Consider the following 22,687-nt stretch of genomic DNA (forward strand, 5'->3'; position numbering starts at 1 on the left):
TTGTCTCTGCTGATTTTGGGGAGAGCTGTATAAGAAGTATTTACTCAGCACATTACCTGGCAGTCACCATTATAGGTGTGGGGGATTCAGTGGTTTTCAGATCAGATGAAACTCTTTTTTTTTTTTTTTCTGGTTTTTTGAGACAGGGTTTCTCTGTGTAGCTTTGCCCCTTTCCTGGAACTCACTTGGTAGCCCAGGCTGGCCTCAAACTCACAGAGATCCGCCTGGCTCTGCCTCCCGAGTGCTGGGATTAAAGCCGTGTGCCACCACCGCCCGGCCAGATGAAACTCTTGTCCCCTGAAGCTCATGTTGGAGAGGAGACCAGCAAGGCCCATCTCTTGAGTCCCAGTGGGTCCTCTTTTTCTCTCAGGTCCCAATGGGTCCTCTTCTTCCTCTCAGGTCCCATTGGGTCCTCTTTTTCTCTCAGGTCCCATTAGGTCCTCTTCTTCCTCCTCTCAGGTCCCATTGGGTCCTCTTCTTCCTCCTCTCGGGTCCCTTGGGTCCTCCTCTTCCTCCTCTCGGGTCCCATTGGGTCCTCCTCTTCCTCCTCTTGGGTCCCATTGGGTCCTCTTCCTCCTCTCGGGTCCCATTGGGTCCTCTGCCCTCCCCATGATATCCATGCTGTTACCACAGTACCTGTATGGTTCTTGCCCAATAGAACCATAGTTGGGGTAGGGGCAGAACAATTTTTTTAAAAACAGTTTTTTTTAATTGCTGTTTCTCCCCCCCCATTAACATAAATGCCATTAAAATATTCATCCACACAAAAAGATGTCTACACATGTAAATTTTTGTTGACATATGTCTATAACCACCACCAATACATAGGGAAAGAAAGAAAACTTGGGGGTATAAGAGATGGCTCAGTGGGTAAAGAGCTTGCTATGCTTGCGGACCTGGGTTCTGGTCCCCTGCATCCACATAAAACTTAGACATGGCAGCACGCATCTGTAACCCAAGCACCAGTCAGGGTTGAGACAGGTGGACCAGGCAGCTCACTAGCCAGCCAGTCTAGCTGAAACGGTGAGCTCCACATTCATGGAGAGACTCCATCTCGAAAAACCAAACAAAAAAACCAAGGAGGAAAGCAATAGAGGGAAGACACCTGACATTGGTGGCATCTGCGGGCACACACAGGTGAGCACACGTGCACACATCAGGTTGGCATCCCAGTTTCTTTATTTGAAAATCGGTTAGTCTTTATGGTCCTCTGGTGTCAGAAACTCGCTGGACTTAGAATGAGGCGCTGAAGTCTGTGTGCAGTCCTCTGTGTATTGGCTCTGTGCTCTGTTCCATTTATGATTTCCGTTCAGGTGCTTCATGCTGTCTTGGTTCATTCAGTCTCTCTTTTACTCTGCTACATGAATATTCCTCAGTTCAGCCACTTACTGTAAACAGAACTGTGGGATAGTTCCTTTCTGGGGCACGATGGAGAGTGCGGCCCTGTCTTTCAGTAAACCTTTGCCTGACTCCGGGCAGTTGTTCTGCTGTGAGGTTTGTGTACGTTTGGTACACCGTGGACACCCTGATAGGTCCCCACCAGCCACGCAAATTCATGGCAGATCCAAAAATGACCATCCATTTTTCACACTGTGGCCACTCTGGGAGGCACATTGTGGCTATGATATGCATTTTCTGACATCCATTGAAATTTATCCTGGAGTCTTATTCCATTTAAACAAGACAGTTAAACAGAGCTGTCTGTCCACTGTGGGTGTTCTGTTCACAAATTCCATGGCTTCCCTGAGCACACAGCTGCCCAGACTGCTTCCGCAGCCTCTGACTGACTTTTTGTAACCCAAGGAAAAAGAAGAGAAATGCCTCTACACGCCCAGTCAAGACCACCCGGGACCGAGTGCCCACATACCTGTATAACATGGATTTCGAGAAGATGGGAAAATGTATCATCATAAACAACAAGAACTTTGACAAAGTGACAGGTGGGTGCTGGGGCTGGGCCAGCCTCTCCTGATGCTCCTACATTCTCTACGTTACACCAGACATTAATCAGAGAGTGGCTAAGCCCTCTGCCAGTGGTATTCCATGTCCAGGAGAGGTGCAGAGGATTTTCTGTGTTCCTGCCTTGCCCACAGTCAGGACAAATCTTTGTCACCCACCAGTCCCACAGCCGCTCAGACCCAACCAAGTAAACACAGAGACTTACATTGCTTACAAACTGTATGGCCGTGGCAGGCATCTTACTAACTGTTCTTATAGCTTAAATTAATCCATTTCCATAAATCTATACCTTGCCATGTGGCTCATGGCTTACTGGCATCTTTACATGCGGCTTGTCCTGGCGGTGCCGCTGGCAGTGACTCCTTCTGCCTTTAATCTCAATACCAACCATAGAAAACCTGGAGGTCTATACAGACAGGTCGTGACGAGGCGGTCATGTGGTTGGGTTTACAACCAATGAGAAGGCATGTGTATTCAATACTGGCTGTATCCCTGAACACACAGAGACTTACCTAGCTCTGCCTACCAAGTGCTGGGATTACAAGCATACGCCACCACTGCCCTGCTTTCCTATGGCTTGCTAATAGCTCTGACCCCCGGGCAACTTTATTTATTAACATACAAATAACATTTTAATACAAATGAAATATCACCATAGCCATGTGCTGTAGCTTAGAGACTAAGAATCGAGGAGCCTTTCTTAGTTCCTTTTCTTATGGCTCTGATAAAATGGCCTGTTCAATTGGGTGATTCTAGATCATGTGACATTAGCAGCCAGTACTAGCCGTCACAAGACCCGTATGGTTTTGGGTTACCATGAGGAAGTTTATCTTGTGTGGAGGTTGAGTCTCTCCTCTGAGTATGCCTCTAGTCTCCCTTGTGCATTTAAGCTGTAACGCTGGAAGGTGTTTTCTGCTCCAGGCACCGGTGCTGGAGTGCAGCTCAGCCCCTGCTCTGACCAGAGCCTGCCCTCGACATTGCTCGCCCCCCTCCTTGCTTTACCCCCACAGGTATGGACGTCCGGAATGGGACAGACAAAGATGCGGAGGCCCTCTTCAAGTGCTTCCGAAGCCTGGGTTTTGACGTGGTTGTCTACAATGACTGCTCATGTGCAAAGATGCAAGACCTGCTTAGACAAGGTGAGTGGGCATGAACCGCCCTCATCTGTCCAACCCTGGTGCCAAGAGGAGCAGGATCTGGGCTCTGTAATGTTGGCTGTAGATTCGCCACATTGTAATTGTGTGGATGGACTTTGGAAAGGGTGAGAGAGAGACTGGAGAGTAAGTTAGGGACCAGATCAGACTTTATAGTTTATGCCCATCTCCAGGAGAGATGCGTTTACTATATACCAGACCTTTTAACATTGTGACATGACATTGGCATCTGCAGAGTTCATTCTCATGGACCATGTAGAGTTACAAAATGAATCCTAGAAGAATCATGTTTTAGGTGAGTTTCCCACTTCGCATTGAGCCTAAGTTCGTAGCTGTCCTGCGGCACATGCTGTCCACAAGCCATGGGTTGGACATGCCTTAAAGGACACCATGGAGGTTCTGTCACACTTGGGGCAAGTATCTGAAACTAGAGTCCTACATGTTAATAGTCGGACCTACAGAGAGCAGAGGGCTCAGCTTTTCTTAACTGCACATCTGAAAAAGAAAGATTTTGTGTAGCCTTTCTTATTTTCCTTTTGATTGACTTCTTGGGGCCAGAGAGATGGCTCAGTGGTGAAGAGTGCATACTGCTCCTGCCTGAGTTTGTTTCCCAGCACCCATGTTGGATGGCTCAGAACCACCTGTGACTCCAGCTCCAGAGAATCAGATGCCCTCTTCTGGCCTCTGCAGGCACCTGTACTCATATGCTGAACGCACACACACACACACACAACACACACACACACAGAGAATTAAATATAAAATAAATCTTAAAAAATATATATGATTCACCTAAAGTACCTAGATTAATGCCAACACATAGGCAGTATCCCTGAAATTTTAAATCTTTATTCCCCATGGCTAGTTTGGTATTAGTAGATTGTTAGTGTCGTGGCCACAGATAAGCTAAAGCCAAGCCAGTCAGCTGAGTGTGCTCTGGGATTCCTTTCCTAATTCCCGTATTGACAGCCATCTGTTTTTTTCCTATTAACTTTCTAGTTTGGCATCCACAATAATGGGTTCATATGTTGTGTCATTATGCTTTGTTCTCATTTGCTTCCCCACTCCATTCAAGTGTCCCTGGCCCCTCTCTTCCTGCCTTCTTATCCCATGTATTCCATTGTCCCCTCCCTATTAATGTCTCTGCTCCCTTCTCATGATCCCCTGTCTAGTTTTATAACCTGCATACACACATATCTAAGCACACACGTACATGTTTGCATACTTTTATAACTAGGTTCCCTACACCAGAGACAGCGCAGGGTCTTTGTGTTGGAGGCTAGCTCATTTCACTCAACGCGGTGATGTCTGCTTCTGTCCATTTCCCTGCAGGTGTCGTGATTTCCGTTTTCTTTATGGCTGCACTAAACTTGGTTGTACTCTTGGACCCCACTTTCCTTATATGATTTCTGTTGATGAGCTAGTTCTGTTCCTTGGCTACTGTGACTAGCGTAACAGTGGACACGGATATGAATGTGTATCTGTGGCATGCTGGCTTAGAGTTCTTAGCTATATATTCTGTTTTCTATTGTGATAAGTTACGTGTAATGCAAAGTCACTGTTTTAATCAGTTTAAAGACAGTTCAGTGGAGTTAAGCAGTCACTTTTAGAATTCTTTTCATCTTCCATAACCAAAGCAACCTATTTTTCTTTCTTTCTTTTTCTTTTCTTTTCTTTTTTTTTTTTTTTTTTGTTTTTTTGTTTTTTGAGACAGGGTTTCTCTGTGTAGTTTTGGTGCTTTTCCTGGATCTCGCTCTGTAGACCAGGCTGGCCTCGAACTCACAGAGATCTGCCTGGCTCTGCCTCCCGAGTGCTGGGATTAAAGGTGTGCGCCACCACTGCCCAGCAGCAACCTATCTGTTAACCACTTGCCGTTACCCCTCCCGGCCACTGGCACCCTCCTTTCTATTTGGGTATCTCACAGAGTGAGATCCTACAGCATTTGCCCTTTTTATGACTGGCTTGTTCTGCTTGGCCTAACGTTTCTTTGCTTTAATACTTTCATGATGCTTCTTATGTATCTCACTTTAAACATAGTAACTGTAGCTGGGTTTGGTGGAGCAGGCCTTTAATCCCAGCGCTCAGGAAGCAGAGGCAGGCTGAGTTCAAGACCAGCCTGGTCTACATAGCAAGTTCCAGGCCAGCCAGGGCTACACAGTGAGACCCAGTGTCCAGTAAATAAATAAATAGGAACTCATTTAATAGCTACCCACACTACATCGTTTTTTTATAGACAGACAAGAAAATGGAGGTTAACTAAATCTGGCATCACAGAATCAGCCACAGGACTGCCATATTCCTCTGCTTCTCAGTGTCCTTTAGTCACTGTTTGGGTGCCTGGGTTCTGTCTGAGAGAAATCTAGAATTCTCCCAGCAGTCTGCAGTCTCTTTGGGGAGGTGGCCCAGCCCGGTCCTTTGAAGCGGGGATAGCATGCTCTCCCCTGACCCCAAACTGTCAGCTGTTTCTGGAGCCCCGGTCCTTGAGCCTTCAGTGTTGGCCTTGCTTCCCTGCAGCCTCCCAGGAGGACCACAGCAACTCAGCCTGCTTCGCCTGCGTCCTGCTGAGCCACGGAGAGGAGAATCTAATCTACGGGAAAGACGGTGTGACGCCGATAAAGGATCTGACAGCTCACTTTAGGGGGGATCGATGCAAAACCCTGTTAGAGAAACCCAAACTGTTCTTCATTCAGGTGCCTTGCAAAACCAGTGGGATTGGGAGCGGGAAGCAATGCCATAGTGCCAGGGGTGGTGTGTTTCTGTGGGTGGTGTGTTTCTGTGGGTGGTGTGTTTCTGTGGGGTGGTGTGTTTCTGTGGGTGGTGTGTTTCTGTGGGTGGTGTGTTTCTGTGGGTGGTGTGTTTCTGTGGGTGGTGTGTTTCTGTGGGTGGTGTGTTTCTGTGGGTGGTGTGTTTCTGTGGGTGGTGTGTTTCTGTGGGTGGTGTGTTTCTGTGGGGTGGTGTGTTTCTGTGGGTGGTGTGTTTCTGTGGGTGGTGTGTTTCTGTGGGTGGTGTGTTTCTGTGGGTGGTGTGTTTCTGTGGGTGGTGTGTTTCTGTGGGGTGGTGTGTTTCGGTGGGTGGTGTGTTTCTGTGGGGTGGTGTGTTTCGGTGGGTGGTGTGTTTCTGTGGGGTGGTGTGTTTCTGTGGGTGGTGTGTTTCTGGGGGTGGTGTGTTTCTGGGGGTGGTGTGTTTCTGGGGGTGGTGTATTTCTGGGGGTGGTGTATTTCTGGGGGTGGTGTGTTTCTGGGGGTGGTGTGTTTGGGTGGGTGGTGTGTTTCTGTGGGGTGGTGTGTTTCTGGGGGTATGCAGACGGGGCTGGGGCTGTCTGCCTGGAAATGGTTGGCACAGGGACTTTCTTCCTTTCTGGACGGCATCGCCGTGCTTTGCTTTGTAATTTGACTCAAAGCGGGTGCTTATCTCTTCATCAGCTGGCCACCGAGCTCCTGGGGCACAGCAGGGAACAGCATGAGCAGTTCTGGTTCCAGCCCATGTGTGATCTCTACTTTGATATGCTTTAGGCTTGCCGAGGGACGGAGCTGGATGACGGGATCCAGGCCGACTCCGGGCCTATCAACGACACCGACACCGATGCTAATCCCCGATACAAGATCCCGGTGGAAGCTGACTTTCTCTTCGCTTACTCCACAGTTCCAGGTACCCTGTCCGCTGTCTGCTGACCTTACCAATCCATGTTCCTCCATCAGCATTCAGGTGTGAGGGCTGGATTAGTCTCCTACAGTAATTAACTACAGTTTTCGCACCCCTAACTCAAAACGTTTCAAAATTTGAAACAGTGGCAGTATCCTGCTCTAAAGTTTGGGTTCTGGGGCATTTCAGATGTCACATTTCCTCATTAGAAATGTGGCTCTGGGTTAGAAATGTGGCTCTGGGTTAGAAATGTGGCTCTGGGTTAGAAATGTGGCTCTGGGTTAGAAATGTGGCTCTGAGTAAGCTGCTTGCAGTTCAAGCATGAGGACCCAAGGCTGACTCCCCAGCCTCCATATAAAAGCCAGACATAGCAGTGTGTGCCTGGGATGCCAGCACTTGGTGTGTAGACGAAGGAGTACCCGAGGGCCCCCTGGCCTGCCACTCTAGCTGAGTTGGGAAGCTCCGAATTCAGTGACAGATCTGTCTCAAAAAACAAAGTGTAGATCAATAGAGGAAGACACCCAGCGTGGACCCAGGTGCCTGCACACAGGTGCACACAAGCAGGTAGGAAGAGGGCAAACTCCTCGTCAGAGACCAATAAGCAAGGCTCTCCTGCATGGTACTGCCATAGCTGACGCCAGAATTCAGTTACCACTCCCTTCTAGGTCAAATGGCCCGGGGTCCTTGCTAGACAGGAGACTGGATGGGTCACAGATGTGGCAGCTGGCTTAGGTCAACAGACGTCTATTTCATGACCTACTGGTCTCAGAAGAGGACTCTATTCCTGCTTCACAAATGGCCTTCCTTCTTCCTTCTGTGGCAGAGAAAACACAAGAGGAAGTGCTCTGGCGTGTCTTCTCTTAAAGACCTACTGGGTCAGGGACCTGCCCTTCTGACCTTGTTAACTTGATTCCATGAAGGCCATCACACTGGAGGCTGGGACCGCAACATGTGAACTCTAGGGTGGGGATGGGGCACAGTTAAGTCCATATCTGGACACGTGGCGGCACAGAACGGTCAGGCCGCAGCGGCACACAGAGGAGACTGTTGTGAGCTGCATGGGCCGCTGAGCAGTCTGAACTTTGCCCTGATAAAGAAATGAAAGGAAACTGTTTCAGGTCAAAGAGTCATAGGATGATGGCATCTGTACTTTGAAATGGTTACCTTGGAGCCCCTAGAGGTCAAAGGTCAAGCGTAAGCCCAGAGAGATGATAGATGCAGCCTTACCAGGCCGCTGTATTGAAGGAGACCCTGTCTACAGACGAGTGTATTGTGACTGCACCGTCCAGCTCCTGGCCAGTGTGTTCAGTTCGGACAAGAATCCTAAGGACTTTTGACAGTAGCTTACTACTGTGTGCCTCCTGCTGATTGAACCGTAGGCCGTAACTAGGTGATAAGGACGACAGTGACGCTCCAGTTCTCATCTGACTGGACCTGGACCAGTTGTCAGGAGAGGATGAAGCATCAACACAACTAATCATGTGAACCGAATACCGCTTTGCGTTGCCCTTGCTGTCATTGAGAGGCATGCACTCTTCCCTGTCCCCGGGGAAGGGGCCACAGATCGGTAGCTTCACTGCTCAGACTAAGACACTAGACTATACCATGGACTTTCTAGCATCACAACCAAGGCAATCCTTTCACCAGTATACTGTCCCAGGATAATGAATGAAACTCCACATGTTATTGCGTTGTTGTAGATCTCATTCTTCATGGTGACCTGGTGAGGCTGGGCATGGACTGACTCTCGGCCTGTGTCCTCTGACCTCTATCCTTTAGGGGTTCCCAGGTAACCATTCGAAGATACAGGTGTGAGTCCCCCACCAGCCATGTTAAGTGCTGTGGGGAGCTTGATCTTCCGACTTCCTCACTGCCTTTCCCATTTGCAAGAAGCAATTTTAGATTTCCATAGAGTTAAAGAGGGCAGGAAGTCACAGGAGGGCGCCATGGTCGGGGATCCGAGTCCAGTGCACCTCTGCATTGTTCAGGTGACTACAGCTAGTGCTGTTGTGAGGTCCTGGGTTCCTGGGGACCTGCTCCTCCATGTCAGGTGTTCTTTCCTCAGCACCGATGTTTAGGTCAGGGCCCAGGAAAATCCATGAGACTTGTATGGTCCATGAGACACACACTTCTTGCCTGACAGCACCTGCCACCCTAGATCAGTAGCCTCCCCGGCCTCTGCCCCTAAAGCAGCCAGCAGCACTTGCCTGTACATTTTTTCAACAGACTCTACCCTCATTCTGTGTCTCCTGACAGTAAATACACACCTCAGAAATCTCTGTGGCTCTTATAACTCTGTGCTCTGGGCTTGGGCTAGAAAGTAGCACTCATTCCAAAAGGGTGGTGAGGTGATGCAAAACTGTAAAGTGTCCTTCCCCTTCCCTTAGGGGACTCTCCACACAACTCACTCTCTGTTGGGTATCTCAGGGATCCCAGACACAGGAGATCCTCTGGCAATATCTACCATCATTGGCCTTTAGTGACACCGTCTGTTACTGGTTTCTGTGCTGGAATACCCAAAGCATTTTGAGCATCTTCATGTAGTGCTTCACACCTGATATGTCTGCTCTCAACACAACTTTCTCATTGCTGACTTTGGTGCAGAAGAGAGGGAGATAATCTTCAAACGCCCAGGCCCCCAGTGCTGAGAGACCATTCTTCCCAGTGGGTGGCACAGCTAGCAGGTTGGCTAACGGATTCTCTCTCTCTCTCTCTCTCTCTCTCTCTCTCTCTCTCTCTCTCTCTCTCTCTCTCTCTCTCTCTCTCCCTCCCTCCCTCCCTCTCTCTCTCTCTCTCTCTCTCTCTCTCTCTCTCTCTCTCTCTCTCTCTCTCTCCCCCCCTTCCCTTCCGTCTCTGGCTGAAGGCTATTACTCATGGAGGAACCCAGGAAAAGGCTCCTGGTTTGTGCAGGCTCTCTGCTCCATCCTGAACGAGCATGGCAAAGACCTGGAGATCATGCAGATCCTGACCAGGGTGAATGACAGGGTGGCCAGGCACTTCGAGTCCCAGTCTGAAGATGCCCGCTTCAATGAGAAGAAGCAGATCCCTTGCATGGTCTCCATGCTCACCAAAGAGCTCTACTTCGGCCGGTGACCGTCCCTTCCAGCTGAGAACCTACAGTCACTCATTGATGAGTCCAATTGTTATGTTTATCATTTTGATGCTCTCAAAATATCCAGAAATGTTAAATTAAGAGATTTTATTTTAAGGAAGTATATTGATTCAACAGGAAGGAAGTTTCCTGGTAATGTCTGATATTCTGGGTTTCTAGACTTCTTTTTTTTTTTTTTTAATAATTTTGTAATTTTGTTCATTGATGACTTCATACTTTCCTTTTAAGGTTAATTTCCTGTTCATATTTCTTTTACCTGGTCATCACATTGAGTGCAGGCTATGAAAATGACCTCTGAACAAGACTCATTGGTGGTGGCAATAATGGAAAATCAAAGTCTTAGTTGAACTAGGCAAAGAGGATTCCAGTTCTTGACAAACAAATACAGCTGAGATACTCGTTGGCCTCTCCTGGAAAGGTGGCTGTTGTGTAGAGGGGCTGTTTTCATTGACTTAGGACAGATTCATTTGCAGGCCTTCCCAGGGAAGTGAGAAAACAGTGAGTATTCTAGACACAGGACCTAATCCAGAAAACAAGCCCTTCTAAGGTGCTTCAGTGGAGAAACGTCAATACAGGGAACTCACTTACGCGGGTAATTAAGGAAAAGAGCCGAGCAGTAGAAATCTGTTTACCCCCTGTGTGACTGCGAGGCTGTGAGAGGAAGTTGGTTCCCTGTTCATCAGTAAGTACTGTGGTCGCGCTGCCTCCTCGAAGCAGAGACCATGGAGGGTTGTGGTAAATGGAGCCCAGCCAAGGACAAAGCCACTGTCCGAGATGGAAACCAAGCCAGAGCTGAGTCAGACACCAAGACATCCCCAGGCCTCTTCTCATGTCCTTCACCAGCACCTCACCAGTCCAAGGCCCTGGAAGCCGCCAGTGAGGCCCCTGAGTGCCCTTGCTACAGAACAGAGCAGGGCCCATTGAGCCGGGGAGTGGGGCTGTGAGCTTGGCCCATAATGTGAACTTAAATAACTAAGTCTCTTGTAGGCAGCTGTTCATCTGTTCACTGCTTTGTCAGATCATCCACACAGGTGCTAAAAAACAATGTTTCCACCTCATGTGCCAAGTAATGTTTTTGTATTTCAAATACATCTGGAATTCTTTCAGTTATTCCAAGATTTTTTTTCTGAATAATTTTTTGTTACCTCTGATTCTACAAAGCTTAGGGCAAAAATCTTAGCACTTTCTTTTCAAGGTGTTTTCTTTGGAATTTGTTAGGCATTCCTATTTTTTCCACCTAATAAGTGGTTAACAAATGTTCCTATTTATTGATTAAAATGTGGTTTAGTAACTCCTAACTGGCCCGGGCTGTTTTCTTCTTGAAGTTATTTAGGGCAGTGAGAAATTAGAAAACACAAAAAAAGAAGAAGGAATTAGGAAACAGGATGAGAATGACCCTGCTGACCTGGTCTCCATACAAAGTACAAACATTATTTATTTGGAAGCTAGAGCACAGTAAGTATATAATCACTAAGAGGACAAAATGTTTCATAAAAGGGTTAACTGTAAAGCAGTCCAAACAGGGCAACCTCCTGGAAAAAAAAAAATCACCGTTATAAAAGTAGACTTCCCACAAAGAAAATCATTTAAGACCAGTTTGTTAGACTTGCCCCTGGTCCCTGTCATCAAAACTACATCAGATTGTCCCAGTTTAAGTAGAGACCATGACTCAAGTGGCTGCCCTCCGGCTACCAGAATCCACCGGCTGTTGTAAGCAGTGGCTGGCTAGTGTAGAAATCAAGATGCCCAAGCATGTAGGACTTGGGGTAAAAGCCCTATTGGCCAGGGTGCGTTATAAGTTCCGCCAAAGGGGAAGAAGTGATCCCAAGGGCTTGGCTTCGTTTATTTATTTATTTTGATGGACCAAAACCTTCTCTATACAAATTACTAAAATACAAGCTCGTTTCTAGAATGAAGTTATGCACCTGTGGTTGTATTCATAAGTATTCGGAATAACAGAACTGGGCCAGTGCCCTCACAAGTGGAGACAGTCCTGATCCCCATGTTCCGTTCCGCTTCACAACTACCAGGTCTGCTTCTCTCGTACCTTAGTCTGTATCCAGATTCTCTGCATCTGATTGGCTCTCTGGATTCTATTCCATTTTCTGTGTGACATTCTCCATATGCGCATAAGTGACGTTGATTTGGTGGCTGATTTGGGCTTCTTCATGTCCACTGTTAGCACAGACTTTTCCCTTCTCACTGCAGAGACATCTCTTGGGTCTTCGAAACAGCTAGAGTTCATTTATTTTTAAATTTCCAAGTGTTGTGGTTTGAATGAAAAACGGCCCCAGAGATTTCATGTATTTAAACCCGTGGTCCCTGGTTGGTGCTGATGGAGAGGTTCTGGAACCCTTAGCAGGCAGAGTCTTGCTAAAAGAAGTATGCCCTTGGGAGCCAGTTTTGGGGGTCTGTAGCTTGCTCACTTTCCCCCCACCCAAACCAGAAGGTAAAGTGTACCCTTTCTTCCTTAAGTGGCTTTTGGTCATGGTTATTTTATCACAGCAAGAGAAAAGTGACCCCGTGTGTATAGGTTGCAAACAGTGGGTATATTACAAGCTGTGAGCACCTAGCATCCAAAATGTTCTGAAATGGTTTCGTGTGCTCAGATAGTCTCAGATGTGAGATACTTTGGATTAAGGATACCCAACCAATAAAATCTATCTAAATAATCCCAGAGCTAAAATTCTGAAATCTGGAACACTTGAAGTTCCAGGCATTTTGCTCAGGGATTTGCAGACCATACTTGATATTCCTTAAACCCTATTAGGGAAGCGTCTTCAATCTTGGGCACTCACAGAGACAGTTTGCTTATCCAGATCAGAGATCCTCTTCCACGTGAGCCCGAGTTCATTCATAGCTCTGTGGCTACACTTTTCCTATTAGTGTGAGAGTTGTCCACATGCCATGATGTGCATGTGGCTGCCAGAGGATAGCTCTGTGGGGTCCATTCTCTCCTTCCACCTTTCTCTGGGGTCCAAGGATCAAGCTCCGGTTGCCAGGCTTCTCCAGCAAACATCTTTACCTGCTCATTCTTATCCTTTTATATTCTGACCAGCAGATACAAGCGGCTGGGAGGTAACAGAATCCAGTGCTGTGAGTACTCCTTCCCAGTTCTCGTTGGTACCCAGAGCCCAGGCTTTCCTTGCAGGAGTATCAGAGAGAGCACTGTCTTCATCACGAGTCTGGCTGTGGTATTATGAGGGAGGCAGTTCTGTGTGGTGTCCGTGGGCATCAATGCATGCAGATCTGGATTCCTGCCTGTTCTTCCTCGGGGTGCCACCAGCCTATTTAAGCAGTTGGCTATTTATATATTCACAGATTGTCCTCAGCTCTATTCCTGAGCACATTTCTGTAAACCATCATAAGCCCATTATGTTTATGAATTGCTTAAAACAGATTTCAAGATAAAGTGGTGGGATTTGTTGTACATGTGTCATTTAAAACCTCAGGCGGATGAAGTCCTCTGTGAGAAGGATGTGGCATTTCCTGAAAGGTCACAGGCTCTGACTGACCTTTAGTCTGCTCTTGCAGCTCATCACTTGTCACATTTCACTGGCAGGTTCTCTAATGACCAAGGGTTGCCTGTTGGTATCCTGGGTGCATACCCTTTCCGCCAGTGTTTCATCTTTGGGACCTTTCCCAAAAACCAGTGGGTTAGGTGAGCAGCTGTGGTGGTCATCACTTTACAGCAGCAGTTGTCTTTGTTGCCATGGCTGTAAGTATCCATGGGAACTAGTTCCAGGACCTACCTCCAGGATACCAAGATCTGTGGATGCTCACATTCCATCAAGTGACATTGTATTTGCACATAAGCCTGTGCATATCCCCCCCATATATTTTTATTTCTCTATATTTGTATATTTGTACATGTTTGTGTATGTATGGGTGCCCATGTGTGGGCAAGTGTGCACACAGGCCCAGGACTGTCAGCTCAAGTCTTCCTCTATCACAGAGGCAGGGTTTCTCAACTGAACCTGGAGCTTACTGTGTCGTCTAGTAGACTAGCTAGCCAGCCTTCCAGGCAGTAAAGTCACAGACAGGCTGTCATCCCGCCCAGCATTTACTTGGATACTGGGAATCTGAACTCCAAGCATGCTTGTGGACCAGGGGCTATACCTGCTGAGCCATCTGCCTGTCCCCTCCTATGTATTTTAAGTCATCTCTAGATTACTTATAACATGATACAATGTGAATGCTCTTCGGATGTCATACTACTATATTATGTTGGGGAAGGATGAGAGAAACCATCTGCTCATGTCTGGTACAGATGCAACTTTATCAGACATGTTTGATCTTTGGTTGGTTGGATCTGCAAATGCAGAAGTGGAAAGGACTGGCTGAAGTGAGCCAGGAGAGCAAAGAGCAGTGTCCCAGCATCTCAGGGATACTTTCAAGATTATCTCACCTTCAACAAGAGTTTGGATTTAGATCTATGTGCTCATCAGCTTGAAAGATCACATAGTTGTTTTCCTCGACACTAAAACATGAGCCTCCAGCGATAATCTTCACTGGCAGCCTAACTGGATTTGGGATTGTCCCGTGGACTTAGAGGAACAAAGGAGCAGGCTGGCTGAGTAACAATGTTCCTCTCTCTCTTTCTGACTGCTGATGTGATGTACGAGCCATCCCAGACCCCTGTCTCCATGCCTTCCCTGTCACGATAGACTGTATACCCTCAAATTGTGAGCTAAAATAAATCCTGTTGTTTAATTTCCTGTTGCTATGATAAAATTAAAATACCCTGACTAAAGCAGTTTAAGGAAGAAAGTTTCGTCTGGCTCATAATTTCAGGGTACTGCCCTTCATTGTGTGGAAGTCAAGGCTACAGGAACTTGAAGCAGCAGTCGCATGTCCCCAGTCAAGAGCAGAAAGCAGTGAAATAATGCATGCTAGTGCTCAGCTGGATTTCCCCCTCACTCTTATGTAGTTCAAAAAAATCTTTTTCTGGTATTCTATCCACAGTGGGGAAGTCATCCCACCTTAATTAACATAAAGTAGTCTATTGGTGAAATTATTATGGCCACTCCACGTAGTTAAAAGGAAGATTTATTTAGTGGGTAACTTACAAAAAAGGGAAAGGTAGGTTGTGGGGTCTGGGGAAGGTGTATCGAAGTCCAGCGGTGTTCTCTGGAGCTCTGCTCGGTCAACCTCCACCGTCTAGGGTCCAGGAACAGAGAGAGCACTGGCCCATCCAGATCTCGGTCTCCAGGCGCCTCCCTTGGCCCCGCCTTATAGGCGTGACAGTTGTTGAAGCCTCAATGGGGGGGTGGAACTTCCAGATCAAAGCTGGAATGGCTACCCACTATAGTAATCCACCCCAACAGACATTTCCATGAGCCAGTCTCATCAAGGTCATCCCATGTGCAAACTCCCTTCTTGGTGACTCTCTAGTGTGTCAAGTTGACAGTCAAAACCAACCATCTTGCTTTCTTCAATTGCTTCTGTCAGGAATGTTACCACAGCAACTAGAGAAGCCAAAGTCCCTACCTCCAAATACCATTAGCATATGAATTTGGAAATTAAGCTTCTAGTATATGAGCTTTTGAAGTCACACTTAAGCCATAACATATCCCCCCATGGCCTGTATACTATAAGCTTTTCATCTCTTAAACCTATCTCCATTCTAAAGCATTTGCTGAGTGTTACAGTAGGATCACGTGTATGCTCTCAACACATCTGCACATGTGAACTGTAGACTTTGAGATGTCTTCAGAAATAGAAAAGAAGTGTTGCATTGCATGTTTTCACTGGCAGCAAGAGTTGTGCACTGAAGCCTGGAAGCTTGTTCCTCCACTCTCTCCCATTCTGCCCTTGGAGCCTACCCAGACATGTATTCTCTCTCCTTACTGGTGTGCCCACAGGTCACAGATCGCTTCCTTTCTTGGTAGACCTCAGGAGTTTGTTTTGGATCAGATATTAAGTCATTCTTTTTATTGGATTCATAAATCACAAACACAAACACACTAAAGACATTATTTGGGAAGTCCCAGTCAACACTTTACCACTGATGTGGACAGAGAAACTCCATTAGCTTGTAGATCCATGCATGAAGAGCCCTCTATAGTATGTGATCAACATCTGAAAATACAATGGTCCAGTATGATGAGCTGCCTTTGGCATTAGTTTTAGATTATTTGGTTTTATAAGTATTTATGCTACTACAGTTTTCAGTAAATTTGTTTCAGGTATTTAAAGTCAGACAGTGTCAGTGGAGTATGAATTTGGAAGGGTTGTAGCCTCAGGTACACAACACCGAGGACTTCTTGAGCTTTGATGGTCTGACCTGGGCGAATAGCATGAGGTTTATGGAGGGGCAGGAGAAGAAAGTGTTGGTGACAGAGTAGGTTTGGTCTACATTGTTAGTTTTAGCTTCAGGTGTTTAAGACATATCTCAGTCAGCAATCATCATCCTTTTTTTTTTTTTAAGCAGAAAAGCATTGAAATGCTTAAAAATTAGACTGAGTTCAACCCAAGATCAGACTCCATTTGTACCATTTGTCCTCCTGATACTCATGTAACCCTCCAGTTTCAACATCCGTGTGAGAAGGCCATAGGAAGATGAAATGATGTCTGTCAGTGGAGGGGTTCGTGAGATGCTTGCACGAAGATCAGTAAGTAGTAGATGTCAAAGATAGTGGTGATACGAAGATGTTGGAGGTGGTGATGGTGGTGGTGGAGGTGGTGGTGGAGGAGGAGGAAGTAATCCCAATGATGTGAGACTCAAGATGGACCATCTACTTACTTTCTCTGCCCCGAGCCTTTTAATTGCCCATGTTCTTTAATCTGTGTTGTCGAACTGCAGTCTTCCAGAAATGCAGGGACTGACTGATGGAGTGAACATTTAATGAACCCCAACTCACTGCCAAATGTCATGTTACATTGGGTGCTTTCAAATGTGACCAAGGAATGATGCTCACCCCAGAAAAGATAAGCAAATCACCCAGTAAACTGGCTGGGAGAGATGTGTGTATACAATACAATGAATGCAAATATAACAAATCTAAATACAAATGGGGGCTGCCCCTCTGCCTGGGACTGAGACAGGTTGCTAGAAGAAACGCTTTCCATTCTAACTGCCAGCAAAATGGAGGGAATGGGAGGGTAGTGGGGGTTGGGGCTGCAGGTAGGTGACTCAGTGATCCCCAAGCTTTGGGATGTCCCAACATCCTTAGACTCCCTACTCCCTACTCCACTGCAATTCAGAAGGTCTAGGATGAAGGCCAGGAATCTGTTTAACCACCCCTGCTGGAGTGTCTGATTCAGCACTCTGGGGACAGCAGACCACCTAGGGTTACTAAAAGGCTTCCCTGAACATCGCACTAGTCCCAGCAGAGCCGAAGCTAAACAGCTAGAAAGGACTGTCTATCAAAGCGCTGTGTGTGTCGGCTGTTTGTGGACCCATCTGTCTGTTGGTTGTGGTTTGAATGTGAAATGCCCCACAGACACTTGTATTTGAACACCTGGCATCCTTGAGCGGTGTTGCTCCAGACAGCCATGGAACCGTTGGGGCATGAAGTCTAGCTAGCAGCAGGAACACCAGGAGCCGACCTTTAAGGTACAAACGACACTGGCTGGCTGTGTGCTTTCTGAGGTGCCAAGTTGACGGGACCCGCTGTGTGTCCTGCCGCTGTTGAACCCTTCTGTTTTTTCTGCCATGGTGGATTAAGATAGTGAGCCGAACACACTTTTCCCTTCTTCAGTTGCTCCTCGAGTGTGTTTACCAGCAGTGAGGAAGGTAACTAACACACATCCTCTCCGCAGACCGACTGGCAAAGGAGTCAGAGGATTGATGTGCTCAGGGCTGGGGTGCCCTTGCCCAGGAATTTTGAGAATCTACATAGGAATTTTAAGCTCAAGGCAACATATTGTGGAAGGCTGTGAAGTGTAAGAGAGACCTGAACCAGCAGCCTTCAACAGGTTAGCCCAGGGACACCTGCCTCTCTTGCCTCTGGAATAAATCCCTTTGATAGGTACTGCTAGACACGCGTTTCCACGGTACATAGTGACATTTAAGTGTTTTTCATTTTTAATTGTGTGTATGTGGTAGGGGAATGTGTGCACTTGAGTGTGGGTCCTGAGGGAGGCCAGAAGACGGTGTTGGATCCTCTGAGCTGGAGTTAAAAGCAGTTAGAAGCCACCCAGTATGGGTGCAGGAAATCAAACTGTACAAGAGCAGAACCTGTTCTTAACCACTGAGCCATCTCTTCAGGCCATGACTGATGTTTTGAAAGGAATTTCTTTTTTCGGCAATGCTTTTCACAATTCATATTAACTAGATTAATGCTAAGTAGGGAAGGGAACAAATCATCCTCAAGCGTTTTTTCTGGAGGTATCGAACCTGTTCTTAGACGCTTGGGAACAGCTCCTGCAGATTACCCTGCTCCTCCAGCTGCTTTAAGTACTCACAGTCTTTAACTACCAAGATGGAACAGACAAATTCTTTTGCTTTTGGGTTGCTAGTTGCGATTTTGCTTGGCATGAGGATGCCGGCTTTCTCCTTGAGCATGCATGAATTACACAAATATTTACATAAAGCACAAAGAGCAGCTTATGCTGGGAAAGATACGGGACACAGAAAACAGCTTCTCAGTACAGAGTGATGGCCCGTTACCCAGAATCAACTATAAATGATTTGCCCCTCAGCTTCAGCAAATGTGTTTAAAGAACACTGTGCCTGGGTTAATTTAGAGTTTAGCATGCTGGCAGTGACTGCAATGTCTTTCTTCAAAAGCTTTGTGGTGACGCTCTTTTTCATGGTTAAAAATAAGGTTTCCAAGAATATGTGTACATCTTAAGGATTGCTATATTGATAACACATTTAATCTCCTAAGCCACCCACATGCAATGGAGAAGGTCTACTCAGTGGTTGTTCCAGAGACCGGGAGCGTCAGAAAGCCCCAAGCCGAGCAAAGGAAAAGACTGGACTAGTAAAGTTACATGCCTGTTAGTGTCATCCCCTCTTTCTCCTACTATGAAGCTAAGAAAGGCCATGGTGTCAGACAGCCTTAGCTTCGAATCCCAGCTCCACTGCTCCCAAGTTAGGTGACCCAAAGGACTCTTAACCATTCCAAACCTATTTTCCATCTTAGAATAGAAATTGTTCTGCTCCCCCCCCTCTCTCCAAGGGTCTTGTAAAGAGTAAATGAAATAATGAGACAAAGCACACAGCACAATGCATAGAATACAGGAAGCACCTGATAAATGTGTTTATGCCTGATCCTATGATAATGTATGACACAGAAAGGATCTTGGGAAAGAGGGTGGGAGTAAGGGGTACGAATGGATTCTGATATACAGAAGAGGCACTCTTTAAGGATAATAATTGTCCATGCACAGGAAAGAAGGACTCTGGAGCAAGAGAAGGGCATATGCCACTTGCCTGAGCTGTGGAAGAGGAGACTACCTCTAGAGTTTCCAGAATGCCTGGGGAAAAAGTTGTCATAATCCATATGGCATCCCTTTTGTCAAGGTCAGATTGCTGTCGACGACAACAGCATGCACATGGCAGGGAGGCTCGTGTGTATATTTCTGAAGTCAAGAACTACCATAGAGGACACCAGAACCGCCGCTTTGCACCGAGGAATCACACCTTGCACTCCAGCCTGGGAGGGTGCCCTTTGTGTTTGGCTCTCCCGCCATAGCCAGCTGTTTCATGATGCTCATGCAGCTCCCAGCCTCTCTTTGTATCTCCTTTGCTTCCCTAAACACATCCGTGGTTTCCTGTTCATGCACAATCCCACTGCAAGATTTACTTCCAACACAGCTTCAACATCTTTGGAGAAGCTCTTTCTGTCAGGTCAACACCAAATTTGAATTTTAGATAAAATTTTATTTTAGTCTAAGTACCCACCAAATACTGTATGGAACATTCCATGCTCCTCCTACTTTGGTGTGGCTATTTTTTTTAAATGACTGTTGTTTCTGATTTGTTTCTGCATTTGTAGAAGAATCTGGTAGCCCTGGCACTAATGCTGCAGAACGTTGTTCTAACATTGTTGTCTCACAAGACTGTTGGGAGGAGCCAGGGAAATACTTGCAAGGGAAAAAATAAAAGGCTTTTCAAACTCAACAGAAGTATACAATCAGTAAGGACCCATTTCCTTTGGTGGGTGTTCTTGTGAAAATTCTGACTCATCAAGCAAAAGACAAATTTTTGTGGAGCTCAGGAGATGGATGAACATGTTTAGTTAGGCCTCTGTAGACCGTAAGGAGAGGAACTAGATGTGAAGGCTCTTTACTGTGGGCACCTTAGAACCACCAGGGAGCCCCAGTGTTGAAGCACTTTATCCCAGCAGAGGCTGAGGTTGAACTCAGGAGTCTGTGTTCTTCAGTCCCTGCAGTGGAGGTGGACACCTGGGGAGAAGGGTGAAGTGAATAGATGGGAAAGTGGAACCTGAAGAAAGCCTCACCTTCAGAGAGTCTTGTAGCTAGAGTTCTCCTGCCTGGCCCACAGTCAAGATAAATCTCTGTCACCCACCAGTCCCACAGCCGCTCAGACCCAACCAAGTAAACACAGAGACTTATATTGCTTACAAACTGTATGGCCGTGGCAGGCTTCTTGCTAACTGTTCTTATAACTTAAATTAATCCATTTCCATAAATCTATACCTTGCCACGTGGCTTGTGGCTTACCGGCGTCTTCACATGCTGCTTGTCATGGTGGCAGCTGGGAGTGTGTCGTCGTCGTCGTCGTCCCCCACCTCCCACCCCCTGCATTCCTGTTCTTTCTTTTCTCCTCTCTGTTAGTCCCACCTATACTTCCTGCCTAGCCACTGGCCAATCAGTGTTTTATTTATTGACCAATCAGAGCAATTTGACATACAGACCATCCCACAGCAGAGTCTGGATAAAGGGAGATAAGAGAAGAAAGGGGGCAGAGAAAATTTGTTAAAGTGGACCTCTTCAATTAGCTTCATCATCACCGTCACCATCATCATCACTATTTTAGAAATCACAACTCCTGCACCTGAGGCTCAGGAACATTGGGGAAGAGGGGGCGGAAAGATGGTAAGAGCCAGAGGAGCAGGGTGTCTGCTGAGACTGAGTCTCCTAGAAATGTCAGGGAGGCTACACCCATGAAGTATCAACAACGTGGCTGTCTGAACAAGGATGAAACCAAAAGACAGGCTAACATGGAAAGGGAAGATCTTGAGGGGTCTCAACCATAGACAAAGAACTACAAGCAGCTAAGGAATACTGTGAGGAGGGAAAACTTGTTATCCAATCCCAATGGTCAACCCTGAAATCATAAACATACAAGTGACATTATACAGACTAAACATCCACTAAAGGAAAGAGAGACAGAAGCCATGGATTTGATCAAGAGCAGGAAGTGTACAGGAGAAGTTGGGAGGAGAAAAGGGAAAGGGGAAATGATGTAATTATATTTTAACTTCAAAAAAGTGTCATCAAACCCAGGTGTGATGGCTAATACTGATGGTCAACTTGACCGGAGCCAAAGAAGCCACCTGTCTAAGCATGTCCATAAGGGATTTTCTAGACTAGATCCATCTAGGTGGACAGACAACACCCTTAATGTGAGCGGCACCATTCCACACCAGGGATCTCCAACTGAATAGGGAGGAGAAAGCTAACTGTCTAAGCACCTGACGGGACACAGTGGAGACAGTTGCCTTATGTTCCTGCTTCCCCACGTCTTCCCGCAGTGATAGACTGCACCCCCAAACTGTGAGCCCAAATAAGCCCTGACGTTGTCTTTGAGAGGTATTTTGTCCACACTATGAGGAAAGTAACTAATAGAAACAAGGGCCAAGCAACATGACCACTCTGCAAACAGATTTGGATATGAGCACAAGGTAAGGAATGCTGTAGTCCATGGGCCATGTCCCTACAGCCCACACCCAGTGCGAACAAAGTTCACCCTCATTTGAGGGTACAGAAAAGACCAATTTGTGACTGAAAATTGTGTTGGAGGGTTTACTTTCAACAAAATCACAGTAGCTCCTAATTTCTTTTCTGGCTTGACAAGGCTTGTGGGGGCTGAAGACCCATTTCTCTTTCAGGAATAAAGACAGGAGATGTGGGTGGTTACATAAAAACTTACCCAGCCATGTTCTCAGCAAACCATAGCTCTCTGAGGAGTCTCCATTTGTCCTTAACTATCCATGACACTTGAAATGACCATATTTCTAGTGGCCTGTCTGTGTATGTGTGTATTAAATCAAGTATTTCTTGAATTATGTGTGAAATACTCTTCTGTTACTGGGGATATAGCAGAAAATAAAACAGTCTTAGCCCTGGAAGAATCTGTAAGTTTGTCAAGATACTGATAGTTAATACAATTTTATGTACCAGGAAGCATTGAGTAGCAAGATCAGTAAGATATGGAGCCCATAAACAATGAAGTAGGAGGCTAGGCAAGAATGGCTGGGAAAGGCTTCTCTGGGGAGATTAACATCTGAGCAGAGAGTGGGGTGGGGGAGGGAGGCAGAGCAAGCTGTAAGTGCAGAGCCCTTGGGGCAGCTTCCCCCAGGCCTATGTGAGAAACAGCAAGAAAGCCGTGTTCCAGGAATAATGATGAACGGGTCCTAGACAGATTGCGCAAGCCTTTCAGCCATGTGAGCACGCTGGGTTTCACTGTGCTGAAATGGGAAACCCTTCCAGACACCTGAGCAGGGGAGTAGATCTACCGTGGTGCTGCAGAAGACAGGCCAGCAAACATAGCAGGCAATGAACATGTGGAGGCAGAAGTCCGGCTGTCATGGGAACAATGAGGATGGAGCGGAGCAGAGCTCCTACAGAGGAGCGGTCATCACTCATTTGTGCTTTTGTCTTTCTTCATACTGAAGTGTGACTG

The 22,687-nt window shown here is 46.7% G+C and overlaps 2 protein-coding genes across 2 annotated transcripts in view; one reads left to right on the forward strand and one right to left on the reverse strand.

The window, feature by feature from the left end:
* The window catches only part of Casp7 (caspase 7), a 42,349-nt gene extending 31,184 nt beyond the window's left edge, over positions 1–11,165 (forward strand). The window contains exons 3-7 of the mRNA XM_076563339.1: positions 1,804–1,940; positions 2,970–3,098; positions 5,628–5,803; positions 6,626–6,761; positions 9,619–11,165. Coding sequence (XP_076419454.1) covers positions 1,804–1,940; positions 2,970–3,098; positions 5,628–5,803; positions 6,626–6,761; positions 9,619–9,848 — 808 coding nt within the window. The 3' untranslated portion in view covers positions 9,849–11,165. The remainder of the gene's footprint in view (positions 1–1,803; positions 1,941–2,969; positions 3,099–5,627; positions 5,804–6,625; positions 6,762–9,618) is intronic.
* Nrap (nebulin related anchoring protein) overlaps positions 1–22,687 on the reverse strand; it is a 358,082-nt gene that overhangs the window by 118,543 nt on the left and 216,852 nt on the right. The gene's annotated exons all lie outside the window — the stretch shown is intronic.

Source organism: Peromyscus maniculatus, chromosome 1, assembly GCF_049852395.1.
Source record: "Peromyscus maniculatus bairdii isolate BWxNUB_F1_BW_parent chromosome 1, HU_Pman_BW_mat_3.1, whole genome shotgun sequence".
Lineage (NCBI taxonomy): Eukaryota > Metazoa > Chordata > Mammalia > Rodentia > Cricetidae > Peromyscus > Peromyscus maniculatus.